The sequence below is a fragment of the Rhinatrema bivittatum genome, chromosome 1 (genome assembly GCF_901001135.1).
Source record: "Rhinatrema bivittatum chromosome 1, aRhiBiv1.1, whole genome shotgun sequence".
NCBI lineage: Eukaryota > Metazoa > Chordata > Amphibia > Gymnophiona > Rhinatrematidae > Rhinatrema > Rhinatrema bivittatum.
The window spans coordinates 136,763,967-136,781,267 of NC_042615.1; the positions used below are offsets into that span (position 1 = coordinate 136,763,967).

Sequence of the window (17,301 nt, forward strand, 5' to 3'; positions counted from 1 at the left end):
GAATTAGATCTGAAATTAGTGGTTTCACTTCATATATGACTGACTTGTGTTTTTTTCTTTTCATTTTCACACTCTCATTTTTAAGGCATTCTCAAGATCATATTGTTTGTTGTTTGGTTTCAGCAAAGTTAATTTGTAAGGGAGCCAGTACATTTTATTTTCTGTATCAGGTTGTTTCCTACCTTCAGGTGTAATCCTGTAGAATCTCTGTGGGTAGGTCACAGAGATCAGCAATTAGTGTGAAAAATGAACTCTTGCATTTCCTTAGTTTTCCTTTTGTATGTCACATCATGCATTTAATGGAAGCTTCCCTGGGTAGTATGGTTGTAAAAATACTAGGTACTTATGGACCATAGACACAAAATGGGAGAAAATGGGAGAAAATCTTGAGAACATAAGCCAGAATATCTCATGCAACAGGTTTTGTGTTCTGAAAGTTTTTAAGATATAGTACAATAATGTTTTGGAATATCTTCCTCCACTCAAGTAAACAAAAGTTAAAATTTCAATTCCTTTTTGCCAATGAGTCAAAATGCAACTTGTAGCGAATTTTGTATTTTTCAGTTCATGTAGAAATAGCTTTGGAACATTGCTGTTTATCTCTTCATTAAAGGAAGACAAACTAACATTGGTTTATAAATTATGAATATGTTAAAGACTAGTTTAAACTATTGCTCTACAGTATAGCAATGATCTTATTATTTAGTTGATAAAAGCAAAAAATATACTGCTATACCATTTCCTGTTCCTGATGCATGATCTTTTTGAAAGAATATGGCCAGTGAGCTCTAAAGAGCCTTCTGGGGGTGAAGGAATCAATAAGTTATTTATGGAATGGGACATAGGGACAAGCACAAAAGATTGGAGGCATAGAAACATATTCTCATCAATACCAGACAGTCTCCATTGTTTGATGACCAAATTGCACTGTCTTCTATATATGCCATGTCAAAATTCACAATTTGTATGTCCTTTTGTAAGTATGTTTCATTCAGCTTCACTAAACTTCGAGCAAAAGCATACTTCGATGCACAACTGTAAGCTTCCCAGCTGTAGAGTTTCCCAAACTGCAAATCAAAATAGGGATTATCCTAAAGGAAAAAAAACAAAACAAAATAAACATGAATTTCAAATGAATGAAAAACATTTATTGAGCTGTATTTGGATTTCTTGTGTGCTTTGACAGGCTGTCATAAGCTTTGATAGGTACCAATTACTTAGAGCAGCTATGACATGATACCTTAAAATATCCATCTGTTTGGCAGTACACCAACACAGTTTAAAAGGCAACACATAAAAAATTATAAAAGCATTCCCACTGGTAAGCTGCCATACAATACTATCAAGTGGCATGTTTTTATTTATTTATTTTCAGATTCATTTCCCGCCTTACCCGAGAAGCTACAAGGTGGTTACGTAAGTGAACATAGACAATATTAAGCAAACACAACAAATAGAAACAGCAAAATTCAATTAAAGTAAGTTATTCAAAGGCCTTGGTGAACAGCCAGGATTTATATGTTTTTTGAAAGTACAATAGTCTGTAATTGACCTAAAGTTCCAGAGACTAGTTGCTATATAAGAGACCACTCTTTGCTTAATTCTTACTAATCTGATGCCATCTGCAATTTTAACGATAGACTTGAGAAGATCACAAAGGCCATGCTGGTTGATATAAACTGTCAGTATTGGACAAGTGTGGAGGGGCATGGTTATGAAGAATTTGATAAGTTAAACACAATAATTTAAATTCAGTTCTTTGGACAATTGGAAGCCACTGGAGAGCCTCCAGCCCTGGCTAAATATGCAAAACAGATTTTTGTTTTGGTAATCATATGAACTGATGAATTCTGTACTTATAGGGGCAGATTTTATAAAACTATGCGCATGCGTACATTTGTTCACGCATCAGGCGCAAACAAAAGTACGCCGGATTTCAATAGATACGCACATAGACGCGCGTATCTGTTAAAATCCGGGGTCGGCATGCGCAAGGCTGCCCAAAATCGGCAGCCTGCACACGCCGAGCTGCGCAGCCTGAGGCAGGCGGAACTTGCGCGTGCCGGGCCGGCAGCCGGTGCGCCATGGTCCGGTCTGGGGGCTGGTCCGGAGGCTGCGGCCATGCCCATGGAACGCCCCCGATGATGCGCCGGCCGCGACACGCCCCTCGACATGCCCCCAACACACCCCCGATGACACACCGCCGCGACATGCCGCCCGGCACGCCCCCCCCCAAGAAAGCTCCGGGACTTACGCGCGTCCTGGGGCTTTGCGCGCGCCGGCAGCCTATGCAAGATAGGCTCGGTGCGCGCAGGGGGGGTTTGGGGTAGGTTTTCGGGGGTTACGCGCGTAACCTTCCCCCATCCCCTTCCCTTATCATTGTAATGCCTTTTATGATCCATTTATTGCAACCACACTACTTTATATTTCATGGTTATGTCATCTTTAGCTCAACTGAATTCTGACCTGAAGCAGAGAGTATTAGTTCTCAAAAGCTAGTCAGGAAATGTATTGTTAGTCCAAATGTATTGTATATTTTTTGTTTTTGTTAACCTACGCGCGTAACCCTTTGAAAATCTACCCCATAATCTGTGTAGCTGATTTTTAGGAAGGCATATCAAAAGACAGTTACAATAGTGAATGTGAGTAGATATTGGTGCTTGAGTTAATAAGCATAAATCAGGCTCATCTAGATATGGACACAGGAACCTAATGGAAAAAACAAGCCAATATGTTTCTGCCCATAAGAACATAAGAAATGCCATGCGGCTCAGACCAAGGTCCATTGAGGTAAGTAAGCATTCTCTCTCTGACAGTAGCCAGTCCAAGTCATAAATATCCGTCAGATCCCCAATAGTTGATCTATTTCTTGTATGAAGTCTACCTGGCTAATAACTGTTTATGGACTTTTTCTTCAAGAACTTGTCCAATCCTCTTTTGAACCCCACTATGGGCCTGATTCATCAAGGTATTTTCCAATAGACACAGAATGTTAGTTGCCTTGGCCACATCCTCCAGCAACAGATTCCATAGCTTGATTGTGCACTGAATGAAAAAATACTTCCTATGATTTGCTTTAAATCTGCCGGTTGCTAGTTTCATGGAGTGTTGCCTAGTACCAGTGTTGTTCAAAAGGGTAAATAACCATTCCCTATTTACCCATGCCACTCCACTCATGATTTTATAAATTTCAATTATATCCCCTCTCAGTCATCTATTATCCAAGCTAAAGAGCCCTAATCTGCTTAGCCTTCCCCAGAAGGGAGCTTTTTCATCCCCTTTATCATTTTTGTCACTTTTCTCTGTACCTTTTCTATGTCTGCTATGTCTTTTTTGAGATGGGGTGACCAGAACTGCACACAGTTCTTTGATTTTCACCATTCGTATTCTACAGCTTCTAGCTCAGCTCCAGTTGCCTCCTTTGGACCACTGAGCTTCCAGACAGAACTTTTCACAAATGTGACATTCTCCTTTCTGTGTGGCTACTCTTGATGCTTTCCCATTCCATGAGTGTTGAATTGTTAATTCAAATAAATAGTTTTTGGTATAGTATTTGAAGCCGAGAATAAGGTTTAACTGACTGTCTAGACACTCAAGCTAACAGATCGAGAGCTGAGGACAGTATAGTTTATTCCTGTGTGCCTTGCCTGTCTGTTTGTTTGTTTGTTTGGTTCCTTGGGGGGGTCTCAGTGGTCCTTCTGTTCCCTGTGGGCCTCCCTGTGGCTCTCCTGTTTCTGTGGGCCTCCCTGTGTCTCTCCTGTGCCCTGTCTAGGCCTCCCAGTAGCCTATCCTGTCTCTGTGTACCCTGACTAGTCCTTGTCTTGTCTATTTATTTATTTATTTTATTTAACACTTTTCTATACCGACCTTCATGAAAAAATTTCATATCAGATCGGTTTACATGTAACAAAGGGTATAACTTAAACAAGAACAATTCACTAGAAGCGGAAGTTACATATAACAAGGGTAGTTAACTTGGAGGCTAGGCTAGTCAGAGGTATAGGACAGTGTAACTGAAGAGAACTAGAAAAGGCAATGAAACAAAAGAAACGGCGGCTTAATTATAATGTCTAAACATAGCGGGGCGTTAGCCGGTAAAGCAGAGTAAAGTCTAGGCTTCCCAGAGGCCTATGTAGCTTGTCTAGATCCTGTTGTGCTCCCCTGTTATAATATAGCCTACTTTTTACCCTGTTCCTGCCTGTGTATGTGTGTTAACTTGTTCCTACATGTATGTTTTACCCAGTTCCAGCCTCGTCTGTCTATGCTCCTGCCCTGTCCAGCCTTGCCTCCCAGTCCAGCCTTGTTCCATTGTCCTGCTTTTGCCTTGCCTTTCCAGTCAGCCTTCCTTGGACTGATCTTCATTGCTGACTTGTACTGTCTCTGGACCTTGCTTCTATTTGATTTCTGCCTACCCTGACTTCTGCCTGGACTCTGACCTTGCGTGAATGCCGCCAGCCTTGACCCTCACCTGCTATGTATCGTGCCAGAAAAGTCCTGCTGGATACCAGAACCTGTGGGCCCAACCCAAAGTGTAAGTGACTAAACAGGCAGAAGAACCTGCTCTGCTCTTCCATTGAGCCCTGTACCGCTCTTGCTGGAGGAATATCAGTATCCAGCCTGCCTAGCTATGACAGCTTGAGCCCGTCTGATCAGAATAGTCTTCTCCTTCCCTGAAATGTTCCTCAGTTCCTAATAAATCTAAAATCCTCTTCTCTGCAGCATCATCTCATTCATGCATTGAGACTCTGGAGCTAGGCCTGTTTCTGGGGTTCTGCACATGGAATGGAAGCATTTCTGAGAATGCAACCCTGGAGCTTCTGGATTTCATTTTCCTACCTAGGAGCCTAAATTTATCCTCCTGCACTTTCCTGTCATTGGTACCCACATGTGTACCATGACAGCCGGTTCTTCCCCAGCAGTTTCTAAAATTGTATTTAGGTGTCGTTGAGGTTTGCTACCTTCACACCAGGCAGGCAAGTTACCATGCAATCCTCATACTCATTAGCCACCCAGTTATCTACTTTCCTAATGATCGAAACACCCACTACAATGGTCATCCTAACCCTTCCCTCCTCATGGACCCCTGAAGACAATGGACCTACCCTCCAGCTGATGCAAGAAGATAATGCATCACCTGGAGGGTAGGTCCACTTCCTGCCACATCAAGATATTGGTCTCCTGTGAGGTGACTTTGCTCCTCCAAAGCACCTCTAGGTCTGCCATTATGCCTCCAGAGATCAGACTCATTCTCTGAAAGCCAGGCGGGTCTTTGCACCAGGTGCACACATACAACCTCTCACCAAAAGGTAGGTAATCATACATGTGGCACTTGGTGCAAAAGACTGGCTAACCCCTATCTTGCTGCAAGGCTTCTGTCTAAATATTAATTTGTTAAGTTGATAAAGTCTTTCAGGATGATTAAGGAGTAGGAATGTCTAAATTTAAGGGTTGCTTAAAGTGATTAGGGTTTTTAAACTTGTTTATTAGATGTCTTTTAAAATCTATGATTTTTAAATTTGATAACTGAATGATTTATGTTAATGAATGACTTGCAACAAGCTAAAATTAGTCAGTCACTAAAATCAGGGTTCATTTAATGTTATTTTAAGTGACTGACTTATTTTGAAGATTTTCCTCTTAGTGGAGGTGATTTTATATATATATCTCAGATCAAGTAAAGGACTTTTGCAAACTCACAATTCACTGGCAGAGCAATACTATCTTTTACTAGCTCAGAGAATCAAAATTTATTTTCCCACAACACAAACAATTCTAACACTAGCAAGCAAATGCTAACCTTAAAACTATTCTAACAGTGGCAAACAAATACTAGCCTAAAACTAGAAGGCAATATAAATAGTCAGTAATAGCGTAACCTTCCAAGAATTACTATTTTTATTTTTTGTCTCAATATTTAAGTGCTTCTTCCCAGTAAATCCAAATTTACCAGCAGCAGACGAAGGTTCGGCAATTAGCAATCCCTCAGGACACAGTCCTTAATCCTTGCATAAGTACTTAATCCTTGTATAAACTCCTCTCTTCTAAACTGTTTTTTTTCTTTTTAAGTATCTCTGTACTAAGTTTTCTCGGTAAGATTTTTCTCTATTGGATACTTTTAGCCTCACATCTTTCTTCTTCTAGGTCTGCCTAGCTAATAATATGAATCTTAGAATGGGTTGCTGAAATTTCAGCAATCAATGACAAAGAAAAGTAAGCATGTTATCAGATTTAATGAGGATTTACTCAGCTCACAGTTTGAATAAGATCACTGCAAGAATACAGCACAATTGATTGCATCAATATTTCGCACATGTTGCAAATAAAAGCACTGGGGGTCAATATTCAAAACTGGCCAGTTAAGTAACTTAACTGGTTAGAACTTATCTGGCTAAGTTACGATGTATATTCAGCAGCTTTGCTATGTCCCTGAAAAGACGCATGTAAGTGAGCACTTAGCCGGATAAGTCTAACCGGTTAAGGTTAGACCTACTCTATGGCATGTCCAGCTTAGCCGTACAACTTATGCAGCTAAGTCCGAATATAGTCGGTTAGCCGCATAAGTTGTACAGCTAACTGGCTCCACCCCCGATCCACCCACTACCAGCCCACAACTTATGCGGCTAACTTTTTAGCTGTATAAGGGACTTCAGTGGCCGCTGAATGTGTGCAAGCTGGACAAGTCCCACTTGTCCAGCTAAATAGCGCCGAACGTGCTTTGAATATTGACCTCACTGTGTTTGTGGAAACTTATTCAAGATTAAGCTGTGAAACAGTGGCATTCAAACTGAGGGGGTGTCTCTGTACTAAGCTGTGTTAAAATCAGCCATTAATACACATTAATAGACCATTTTAATTCAAGCATTATTTGCTAATTTAATGCTTGATTTATTAAAGGGTATAAAGCCTTTAGTACATCAAGCATTAAATCCAGTATTCTGTGGCAGATAATGCTGATCTTTATAGCTGTCAGTAACATGAGCCCCAGTGGGGGCTCCAGTCTCCCTTCCAGTTTCGATTGAAGAATAAAACAGAAGTCCTCCAAACCTCATCCCCTGAGTCAACAGTAAGAAAACTTCAGACTGAAGTATCCCCACCCTTCATTCCTTGAGACAAGAGTAAGGGTGCTTTGGGCTGAATTCCCCCCATCCCCATAGTCAAGATGCAGGGGGCCCTTCTAGCATGGATTAAGGTATTCCCCAATCTTTTGGGTCAAGCTCAAGGTCCCTTTGGGATGATCTTCCCCACCCCCCACTACACTGCCTCCTTCCCTTTCACCAGCCATGTAACTCCCACCTAACCTATCCAAAAGTAGCCAACTGATGAACGAGGAAGGAGAGAGCATGACTCCCTCCCACTCTGCAAGCTCTAACCTGCAAAATAGTGTCAGGTGACCTCAACCAGTCCTTCATCCTCTCATGAGGTGTCACCCAGTACTATTTTGCAGGTTGGAGTCTTTGGGACAGGAGAGAATGGTGCTCTTTCCTGCCCAAATCATCAGTCAGTTCTGGATAGAGTAGGTGTTGTGTTATCTGGCCAGGGTAGAGAGGGAGACCCAGAACATGATTAAACTGGGGTGCCTTGATCTTGAGTCAGAGGGGTGGGGATACCTCAGGCCATGAAAGAAGACCTTGATCTTCACTCAGGAGATGAGAATTGGGAAGACTTCAGCCTTGGGGTCTTGACACAGGCAGTAGGCACTGAAGGGACTTCTGACTTGGGGGTCTTTACATTGACTTGGTAGGGTAGAGGTTGGACGTACTTTAGCTCAAGGAACCCTTACTGTTAAATCAAGGGAGTGGAGGGGAGATTGCACCCACTTTGAGCCTTGCAGCAATCTGAACATTTTGCTGACACCATGTTGGCACCCTAGATCTTGAACTGTGAAATATCCTAAAGTTCTGTACTATCACCAGAACTTTTCAACATATACATCACATTAGCACTGCTGATCCAAACCTTTGATATAAAAACCTATATCTATGCGAATGATTTCCAGCTCATTCTACCAATGAACCCAAATCCATCAACTGCTATAAATAAGCTAAGCACATGTCTTACAACCATCCCAGAATGGACAAAAACCAGCAATCTATATCTTCGCATAAAAGTTGTGTGCACAAAGCACACATCATGTTTTATGTGCATAAATGTTAAGAACAGGACCGTGACACCACAAACTCCAGGTTCAGTCTCATAGACTAACACTAGCTCCAGAAGCTTTATTGCTCCTCTAACTAGAAGTTAAATTTTCAGTGTTAATAAAGCATGAGTAAAACCTATTCATCTCTCTGCATTGGGAATAATAGCTAATGCCTTAATTATTAAGAAATTTGCATGATGGAGGAGTGCTAATCTGTCCGCATATTTATAAAATTATTTGCATATTTAGAAAATGATTTGCTACATTTGTGAAAAGAACCGCATGTGTGCATAGCCTAGCGTATTACATCAGGGCCAAGGTTTTCAAAGTAGTGTTGCACCAGATGCCTGTAGACAGGTAATATTATTTTCTCTTTTTACTAATTATATCTATTTATGCATCCAGCTGTACTATTATCTTTCCCAACTGCTTTGCCACACTGACTGATTGGCTATTTTAAGGCTATCACAGGTAATTTTATTTATTTATTTATTTTAAAATCTTATAGCTCGCTTATAACAAGAGATCACATTCAGGGAGAATAACTTTCAAACACCTGTGTGTGCGAGTATATAGATGTGCATAAATCTACTCTGGTATATTATAATCGCCATGTATATGATATATGCAGGTTATAAAATATGTGTAAATGCACATTGCAACATGCATGCACATGTAAAAAAAATGCGCAAATGCATACAATTGTTCTGGCTAAGTAGCAGCATTTATACAGATAAATTACGATTTATCAGGCTAAGTATCAGCAAATCCAATACTTAGCCAGATAAGTATTAAAACACCACTTATCCAGGTAAGTCAGATAGCCAGATGAATCTAAAAAGTGATACTTATACAGCTAAGTAGTACTTTTTAGACTTATGTGGCTGTCTAACAGGGTCATTCATCAAAATACATTATGGTGTTAATGCCCGCGATATTACCAGCAAATTTTTCAAAGAAGCAGGATTAATGAAGGGCATTTTGATAAAGATTGCATTTTGGCAGAGAGAGAGAGAGAGAGAAAGAGAGAGAGGGAGAGAGAGAGAGACTCTGGGGAGGCCTTCACAGTATTCAACTATTTATATCACTATAGGAGGGCCAGCTAATAATTTGAGGTGAGGTTTTGGTGGTGGTTTAGGGTTTTGGGGCCAGTTTTACATGCAGAGTGAGACGTACAAACAGCACAGTACACCTCAGTGAAGATTTGACGACATTTGGAGTGAGGAAAGTCTCGCAAAGATGAGATTTCTACAATGTTCTCTCTCCCTAGCTTGATAGTACCCTGGTATAGAGTCCGTCAAGCTAGGGTGAGAGAACATTGTAGAAATCTCATCTTTGCGAGACTTTCCTCACTCCAAATGTCGTCAAATCTTCACTGAGGTGTACTGTGATGTTCGTATGTCTCACTCTCCTTGTAAAACTGGCCCCATAACACTAAACCACTACCAAAACCTCACCTCATTAGCTGGCCCTCCTATAGTGATATAAATAGTTGAATAACATGATGTGCTTATAAAGAGGCTCTTTTTCTCTTGCTCTCTCTCTCTCACTCATGTGGTATAGTAATTCAAATGTTATCATAGAGATGCCTCTTTTTCTTATCGCGGGCTTTATCTATGCAAATTATAGCATTTTGATGAACCTAGGGGTTAGCTGGATAAGTAGCATTTTAAGACTTATCTGGATAAGTAGTGACTTTGCTGCTGCTTAGCTAGATAAGTTGGAACTTGTCTGGATAAGTGTCACTATTTAGCTGGATAAATTATAAGTTGTCTGGATGAGTGCCACTTTCAAGATTTAGCCAGATAAGTAGTGCACACATTTACCCCTCTAAGTCAGCTTTTATCTGTGTAAGTCGGGAGATTTTCTAATACATGCGTTACCAGTTTTACCAATTAGTATACTAGCTCAGTCAGACCATCTGCAGATCATCAAGACTGTCTTAGTGCTTCAGCCTCAACTCCCCCCATTCACCCAGATCTCCAACCCAGTCAGAATTTAATTTTTAAGATGTTTACTATCAGTTATTCCAGATTGGCCACTTCTACTGCACCCCCCAATTTACTACTTGGTTCACTTCTTCAAGATTTCCCCTTGTAAAACTAGATTGCGTATGACCTTGTAATCTATTCGCTTCAAGGTACTGCACTTTTCTGTCCTTCAGTTGCACTTCCACTACCTAAAATACCTTGTTTCCAGTCCAGTCTCTTGGAGCCTCTTCTGTTGCAAGTAATCAATTGACGATTGCTAAGAGGCATGTAAAGTCAGAGGACTGAGATGATACCTTTACTAAACTAATGAATGTTTTAAATTGCAAACTCCTGAAAGTGCTAGCTTCATCTGTAATACATTAACCAAGGGAGAGACCTTAGAAATCCTAAAAACGTGCATCTTAAAACATTTCCTTGTCCTCACTTTAGTGACCGCATTGCTTCATCTAATTGTACTCAACAATACTTACATGACCCTACTCCATGAAAATCAATGGGAAAATAAGCATACAGTAAAATAGATATTTTTAAGTGTTGCACTAAAAGATGCTTTTATATTTGTAAATATAGCACTTTGGCTGATTGAAATGTTAGTATGCCTCAGGAACTCTCCTGTGAGACAGACCTTCATGTAGTTTAGTCCAGGCTGTGATTGATCAGTCTGAGGAAAAAGTCAGAATCTTTCTGAAGCACAGATCTAATAAGACATGAGTAAAAAATGTATTTTCTTTACTCATACACTATAAAAAAAGAACTCTGATGCAGTAAACTACCTTTATGCTAAAGTATCAGGAGTTTACAAAAGCACTTTAACACAAACAAGTGCACATAAAGACATGCTTAATGCACAGAAAACACAATTTATGTGCATAAGGCATGCTTTTTCTGCTCAGAAAATATGTTATGCACACAAATCATGTTTTCTGAATGAAAACTTGCTTGGTGCACAAACTGTGTTTTATGCCCATAAAACCCAAGAACAAGAACTCTGCATTACAAACTCCAGGATCAGTCCCATAGACTAACATTAGCCCCAGAAACTTTACTCTGACACACCCAGGAGTTACATTTCCAGTATGAAAACATGAGTTAAGTTTATGCTTCTTGCTGCACTGGGGAATAATAGCTAATGACTTGATTAACATGAGATTTGCATGATAGAGCACTAATTTGTGCATGGAATTTTATTTATTTTTGTGTCTATATTTTTTGTGTGCTAAACTCCCTAATAAATCAGGATTAAAGTTAAGTGCACAGAAATGTACACATAAACATACATTAACACTGAGGCTTGAGAAAGCCGGAGAAATAGCATCTCCTAAGGTTGCACTGAAATGGAAATACAATGCCCTACTCTGATCGTGACAGAGGCCTAGGTTGAAGGCTTTTTTCCTGAAGAAAGGTAACCTTTGGAAAAACTATAAGCAGGGAGAAGGAGAAAAGATAATTACTGGAAAAGAACTTGCAGACTTTGCGAAATTTCCCAAAGAGAAATAGATTATGTCACCCTGTGTTGAGACATCGCCAGGGCTATCCCACAAGAACCTGGAAATTGGAGATAATTTTCTTTTTGCTGCTATGGGAATCCCAATTGGTGGAAAAACACTAGAAATATGAGTGCTTGTTGAAAGTGGACTGAAGGCAGTATGAAGTCAGACGCTACTGAGCCTTGTTGGAAGTGGAGAAAGAATGAAAAAAGCTCTTCTCACCTAGTTGTATAGAGATTGTATAATGTTTTGGAGATACCACAGTTCTGAAGAAATGTTGGAGGTGCACTTTTAGACAATATTAGGAATGGATGAAACTAGAAGCAGTCAGGTTTACAGTTTTTTTGAAAGTCGTTACAAGAAGAGGAGGTAATTGTTTATCTGGTGACTGTCTAAATTAATCTTTCTATAGATATATCACACAACAGAGAGATCACATCATAAATTAATGTGTAACCATTTATTGAAATTCACAACAAGTTCCCCTACATAAACATAATAAAAACTGAACTAGCACATTCACTCCACACTCACATGTGCTAGTTCAGTTTTTATTATGTTTATGTAGGGGAACTTGTTGTGAATTTCAATAAATGGTTACACATTAATTTATGATGTGATCTCTCTGTTGTGTGATATATTTATAGTACAATCAGAGAGTGTTTGAAAATAAATTACCTCTGTGATATTTACCGTAAATTAATCTTTCTGCCATCTATGGTCCACTTTAACATTTGTTAGGCTAGCACCAAAGAAGGAGGCTACATAAATAAGCCAAGTAGAGAAAGCATGCAGAGCCATGGGTTTGGGATGCTTTCTAATATAGATTTGTAGAAGGGGCATGTGTGGGTGTAGGAAAGGAGGGGGAGGTTGTGGTGGGGTATATAGGGCTGTGATTAATGTGTGTGGGAGTTAGGGATGTGCATTCACTGAAGTAGGCATTTAAATTTCAGTTCATTTTACCATAAAATGAATAAGAACATAAGAAACTGCCATACTGGGTCAGACCAAGGGCCCATCAAGCCCAGCATCCTGTTTCCAACAGTGGCCAATCTAGGCTACAAGTACCTGGCAAATACCCAAACACCAAGTAGATCCCATGCTACTGATGCCAGTAATAGCAGTGGCTATTCCCTAAGACAGCTTAATAGCAGTTAATGGACTTCTCCAAGAACTTATCTAAACCTTTTCTAAACCCAGCAACACTAACTGCATTAACCACATCATCTGGCAACAAATTCCAGAGCTTAATTGTGCGTTGAGTGAAAACGAATTGTCTCCAATTAGTTTTAAATGTGCTACTTGCTAACTTCATGGAGTGCCCCCTAGTCCTTCTATTATCCGAAAGAGTAAATAACCAATTCACATCTACTCGTTCTAGACCTCTCATGATCTTAAAGACCTCTAGCATATCCCCCCTCAGCCATATCTTCTCCAAGCTGAACAGCCCTAACCTCTTCAGCCTTTCCTCATAGGGGAGCTGTTCCATCCCCTTTATCATTTTGGTTGCCCTTCTCTGTACCTTCTCCATCACAACTATATCTTTTTTGAAATGTGGCAACCAGAACTGAACACAGTACTCAAGATGCAGTCTCACCATGGAGTGATACAGAGGCATTATGACAATGGCCAATCCTGCCAAAAAAATCTCCACATTTTTGTGCTATTTGGTTTTGGAAAATAGTGCTCACTTCTTGCTAATAATGTGTGCTATTTCCTGCATACAAAACATGAAAAAAAAAAAAAAAAGAAATGGCTATGAAATGAAAAAAGAATCAAACAAAGCCCCCAAAATAAAAAAACAAAATGAATCAAAAACAATTTTTCATGCACATCCCTAGTGGGAGGATGATTGTATAGGGTGCATGTGTGTTTTTGAGTGGGTAGGAGGAGTGGGAAAGGTTTATGGAAGACTTGTATATGTATAGAGGTTATGGGGTGTTTTTGGGGGGCATAGTTGGGTATTTGTAAGTAGTGAATATGGTTGTGAGGAACTGTATATATAGATAAAGGATGCATGAGTGTGTGGGTTGTGTGTAAATTGGATGAATGTGGAGGGTCGTGTGTGTGCGGGTGTCTCAGTGGTGGCTGTGTATGTATATTTGGGGGGGTAAGTGTATGTGCGAAGCTGAGGTAATGTGTGAACAGGTTGTGTGCGTAAGGGGTGTTGTGGAGTGTGGGTTTTTGTGGGATATGGCTGTAATGTTTAGGTGGGGGATGTGGCTGTGTTAAGTGTGTGTGTGCGGGGTTTGTGTTTGTATGAGGATGTGTGTGTGGGGGCGATTGTGAATTAACAAGATGTGTAATTTATTTTCCCAGTCTCTGTGGAGGGGTGTAGGTGTGGCAGTGTGGGTGTGCTGGGAGCAGATGAATGTGTGTGTGGTGTGTTGTATGTTTATGTGTGTGGTGTGAGAAGTATATATGGATATATGTGGGTTTTCAAGAGCCTGAACATGGGTTCAGTAATTGCCCTGTTGGTTCCATGGCTCTCTTAACAGCATTCTTGTGAGCCATCAGATGGATGTAGGAACAAAAATCAACAGCCAGGGCAAGACTGGGGCCTATGCAATAAAGTTTAAATTGTTATGTTAAGGATCTTTTTTTGCATGTTAAAAGTAGGGTGCTATGGGGTAATATCTTAATATGTACATTAAGATGGTCCCTCAGTCAATTAACATGTAAGTGATAAATTTCTCACTTACCTGTATGTAAATAAGGGAGCATTATATGTGGATTTAGAATTTTCTAGACCCATCGGAAATAGTTTGGTATGCTGTAAGCACCTGCTATTTTCTGTGAATTCGACAAAGATAAAAATTCAATACCTGATTTAATCAGGTGTTAAATTTTTACTCTGCACAGAAAGTCTTCAAATCCCCTTTGTTAACCAATTCTTTCACTGTGGACTGGTATGCACGGAGGAATTTCTTCTCTCCCATCTCCCGTACAAGAATAAAGGAGCCACAGTGCCCCAATGGATTGCCTCAGTCTCTCCCCAAAAGTAAAGATCAGGGGCCTTAGAGGCCTAGCCACTCCAACATTTGGAGCAAACGTCTGGGGCGGCTGCAGCCTAACATTCCTTCATGCTCCTTCATTCCCTCCAGAAGATCCCTGCCACTTCTCCATCTGAGGTAGGGCATGAGGAAATTGTCACATGCAGCAAACAGCTTTCTCCTGCCTCAAAGTACCAATGCAGGTCAGTAGGAGCAATTTTTTAAATTGCTGGCTGTGGAGCCGGAGGATTGTTTTTCCTGTCATCAGTGACCAGTAAAGGTTCTTATTTTTGGACAACTGTGTATAGTGTGGTGCTTTTGAACTTTTGATTGGACGGATGTGCAGAAGAATGCCAGAGGTCAGAGAAAACCGAAGGGGCTTGAAAGATTGGCTCTTTCCCCACTGTGCTGGGAGGCATGGGTCCTGCCATGGGCCATGGTGCTCCGATTGAGCCCCTGTGCACAAATATAGGTCAGGGAAAGGGGCTACAGGGGAATGTGCCTAAAAGAATTGAGGAACCTGGCATCAAATTGCTCCCTTTGCAGCCTGTTGTAACAAATGTTGCTGTTCTGTCTGCACTGTGACTGACCCAGGACAAGGAAATCTAGTCCTTACAGGGTTAATCTTCTTATAGAATGGCTGGGCAGTGCAGACTGTAGGGCATGCCCCAATTTCTGCAAGACACTGCTGACTGTGTGAGACCAAAGAGAACTTGCCTGCTGTTTCAACACCAATAGGAATTGTGTTTCCTGGTTTTGGTTTCCCCATGGCGTTTTTCCCCTGGAGTTAGAGATTTTTGGCATCAGAGAGACTGACAAGCTTTTTGCAGAAAGACTTTGACAGATGCCCTCAGCACTACCTAAAGACAAAAAGAGATACTGTGGAGACCAAGGTGTTCGCATGCTTTTCCTGCTGTGATGTGCTTTTGTTTGCAACGACATAAGAACATAAGAAATTGCCATACTGGGTCAGACCAAGGGTCCATCAAGCCCAGCATCCTGTTTCCAACCCAAACCAGGCTACAAGTACCTGGCAAGTACCCAAACACTAACCAGATCCCATGCTACTGATGCCTGTAATAGCCGAGGCTATTTCCTAAGTCAACTTGATTAATAGCAGTTAATGGACTTCTCCTCCAAGAACTTATCCAAACCTTTTTTAAACCCAGCTACAGTAACTGCACTAACCGCATCCTCTGGCAACAAATTCCAGAGCTTAATTGTGAAATGAGTGAAAAAGTATTGTCTCTGATTTGTTTTAAATGTGCTACTTGCCAACTTTATGGAGTGCCCCCTAGACCTTCTATTATCCGAAAGAGTAAATAACTGATTCACATCTACTCATTCAAGACCTCTCATGATTTTAAAGACCTCTATCATATCCCCTCTATCATATCATAGATAATGTCAATCACATTGTCAATATAGTTTCATGTCATTAAAAAAATAAAATAGGAAAAACCCCCAAATTTCTATTTTTATTTTCTATCTTTTTTAGTGTGCACTATTTGTAAATATTGTGCACTATTTAGAAATTGTATGCAGTATTTGCAATAGTGTGCACTATTTCTAAATAGGATGCATTATTTGCAAATAGTGCACGCTGTTGCAAGCGGAGTGTGGACCCTTAGGCCGGCCTGACGGAGTGAAGAGGTGGAAGAGGAAGTGCACTCCGTGGAGAACAGCAAGCCGGGAGGCAGATACAGACAGGCGGTGAACATGAGTCTTCACCCTGGAGACCCAAGGTCCCCCCGGGAGGAGCCCGTGAGGACCCAGGCCGCTGGGACTTAGGCGAGAAGAGGAAGCAATCCGAAGTCGAGGCAGGCGGCAAGCATAGAAGACCGGGAACAGGCAGGAGTCAGGAACCAGAGAATCAATACCAAGAAGAGAAGGAGATCTGGAACTGGAACTGAAGCGGGAACTGGAACAGAAGAAGATCTGGAACTGGAATTGAAGCGGGAGCTGGAACAGAAGAAGATCCAGAACTGGAACTGAAGCAGGAACTGGAAAGAAACACTAGCAGGTCCAGGAACCAACAGGCAAGAGGCAGCCAAGCACAGCAACTAACTTCCAGCAAGGAACCTCTTTGCAAGGCGTCTGACTGAAGCAGACGCCGGCTTTAAATACTTGCTGGCGTCTGATGTCACACTGAGGGGCGGTCCATGGTCTGGTGGGAAAAGCCCTTTAAATTGGGCTTCTTCACGTGTGCGCGCGCATGCCTAGGAAGGGAGGGGCTGGATTCAGAGGCCTGGCGGCGTCTCCCTCATGGAGATGCCGCCGCGAAACAGGCGAAACAGGCCCAAACGCTCGCAGGCCGCCTCCCCAGCCTGCCGACCCGGAGCGCGGTGGTCCGAGCTGCGGATCCCGCCAAGGAAGCTCCGTGGAGAGAGGTAAGGACCCGGTCGCAGAACCTGTAACCGGGACTGCAACACACACTTTGCTGAAATAAAAAAAATGACAAAAATCTCCAATAAAATGAAATTCAGGGAAGAACCTCCTCCAAAGATACCAAATAAAATGAAATAATATTATTTGGCCTGCACAGCCCTATCCCTGTGTACCTAGAAACAGGTAAAACTGCTGGTTAAGTATTGATATTATATGCTAATGTCAGAGGACAGCAGGGCAGAATACTGAGGCAATTAACACAAAATTTGCTTTTCCAAACATAATGGAAGTTTAGTTTTCAT

General features: G+C 41.2%; 1 protein-coding gene across 1 annotated transcript in view; it reads right to left on the bottom strand.

Annotated features, from left to right (window-relative positions):
* Nucleotides 1-827: 827 nt before the first annotated feature.
* EXOC1L (exocyst complex component 1 like) overlaps nt 828-17,301 on the bottom strand; it is a 62,333-nt gene continuing 45,859 nt past the window's right edge. Inside the window, exon 3 of the mRNA XM_029584140.1 lies at nt 828-1,091. Coding sequence (XP_029440000.1) covers nt 828-1,091 — 264 coding nt within the window. The remainder of the gene's footprint in view (nt 1,092-17,301) is intronic.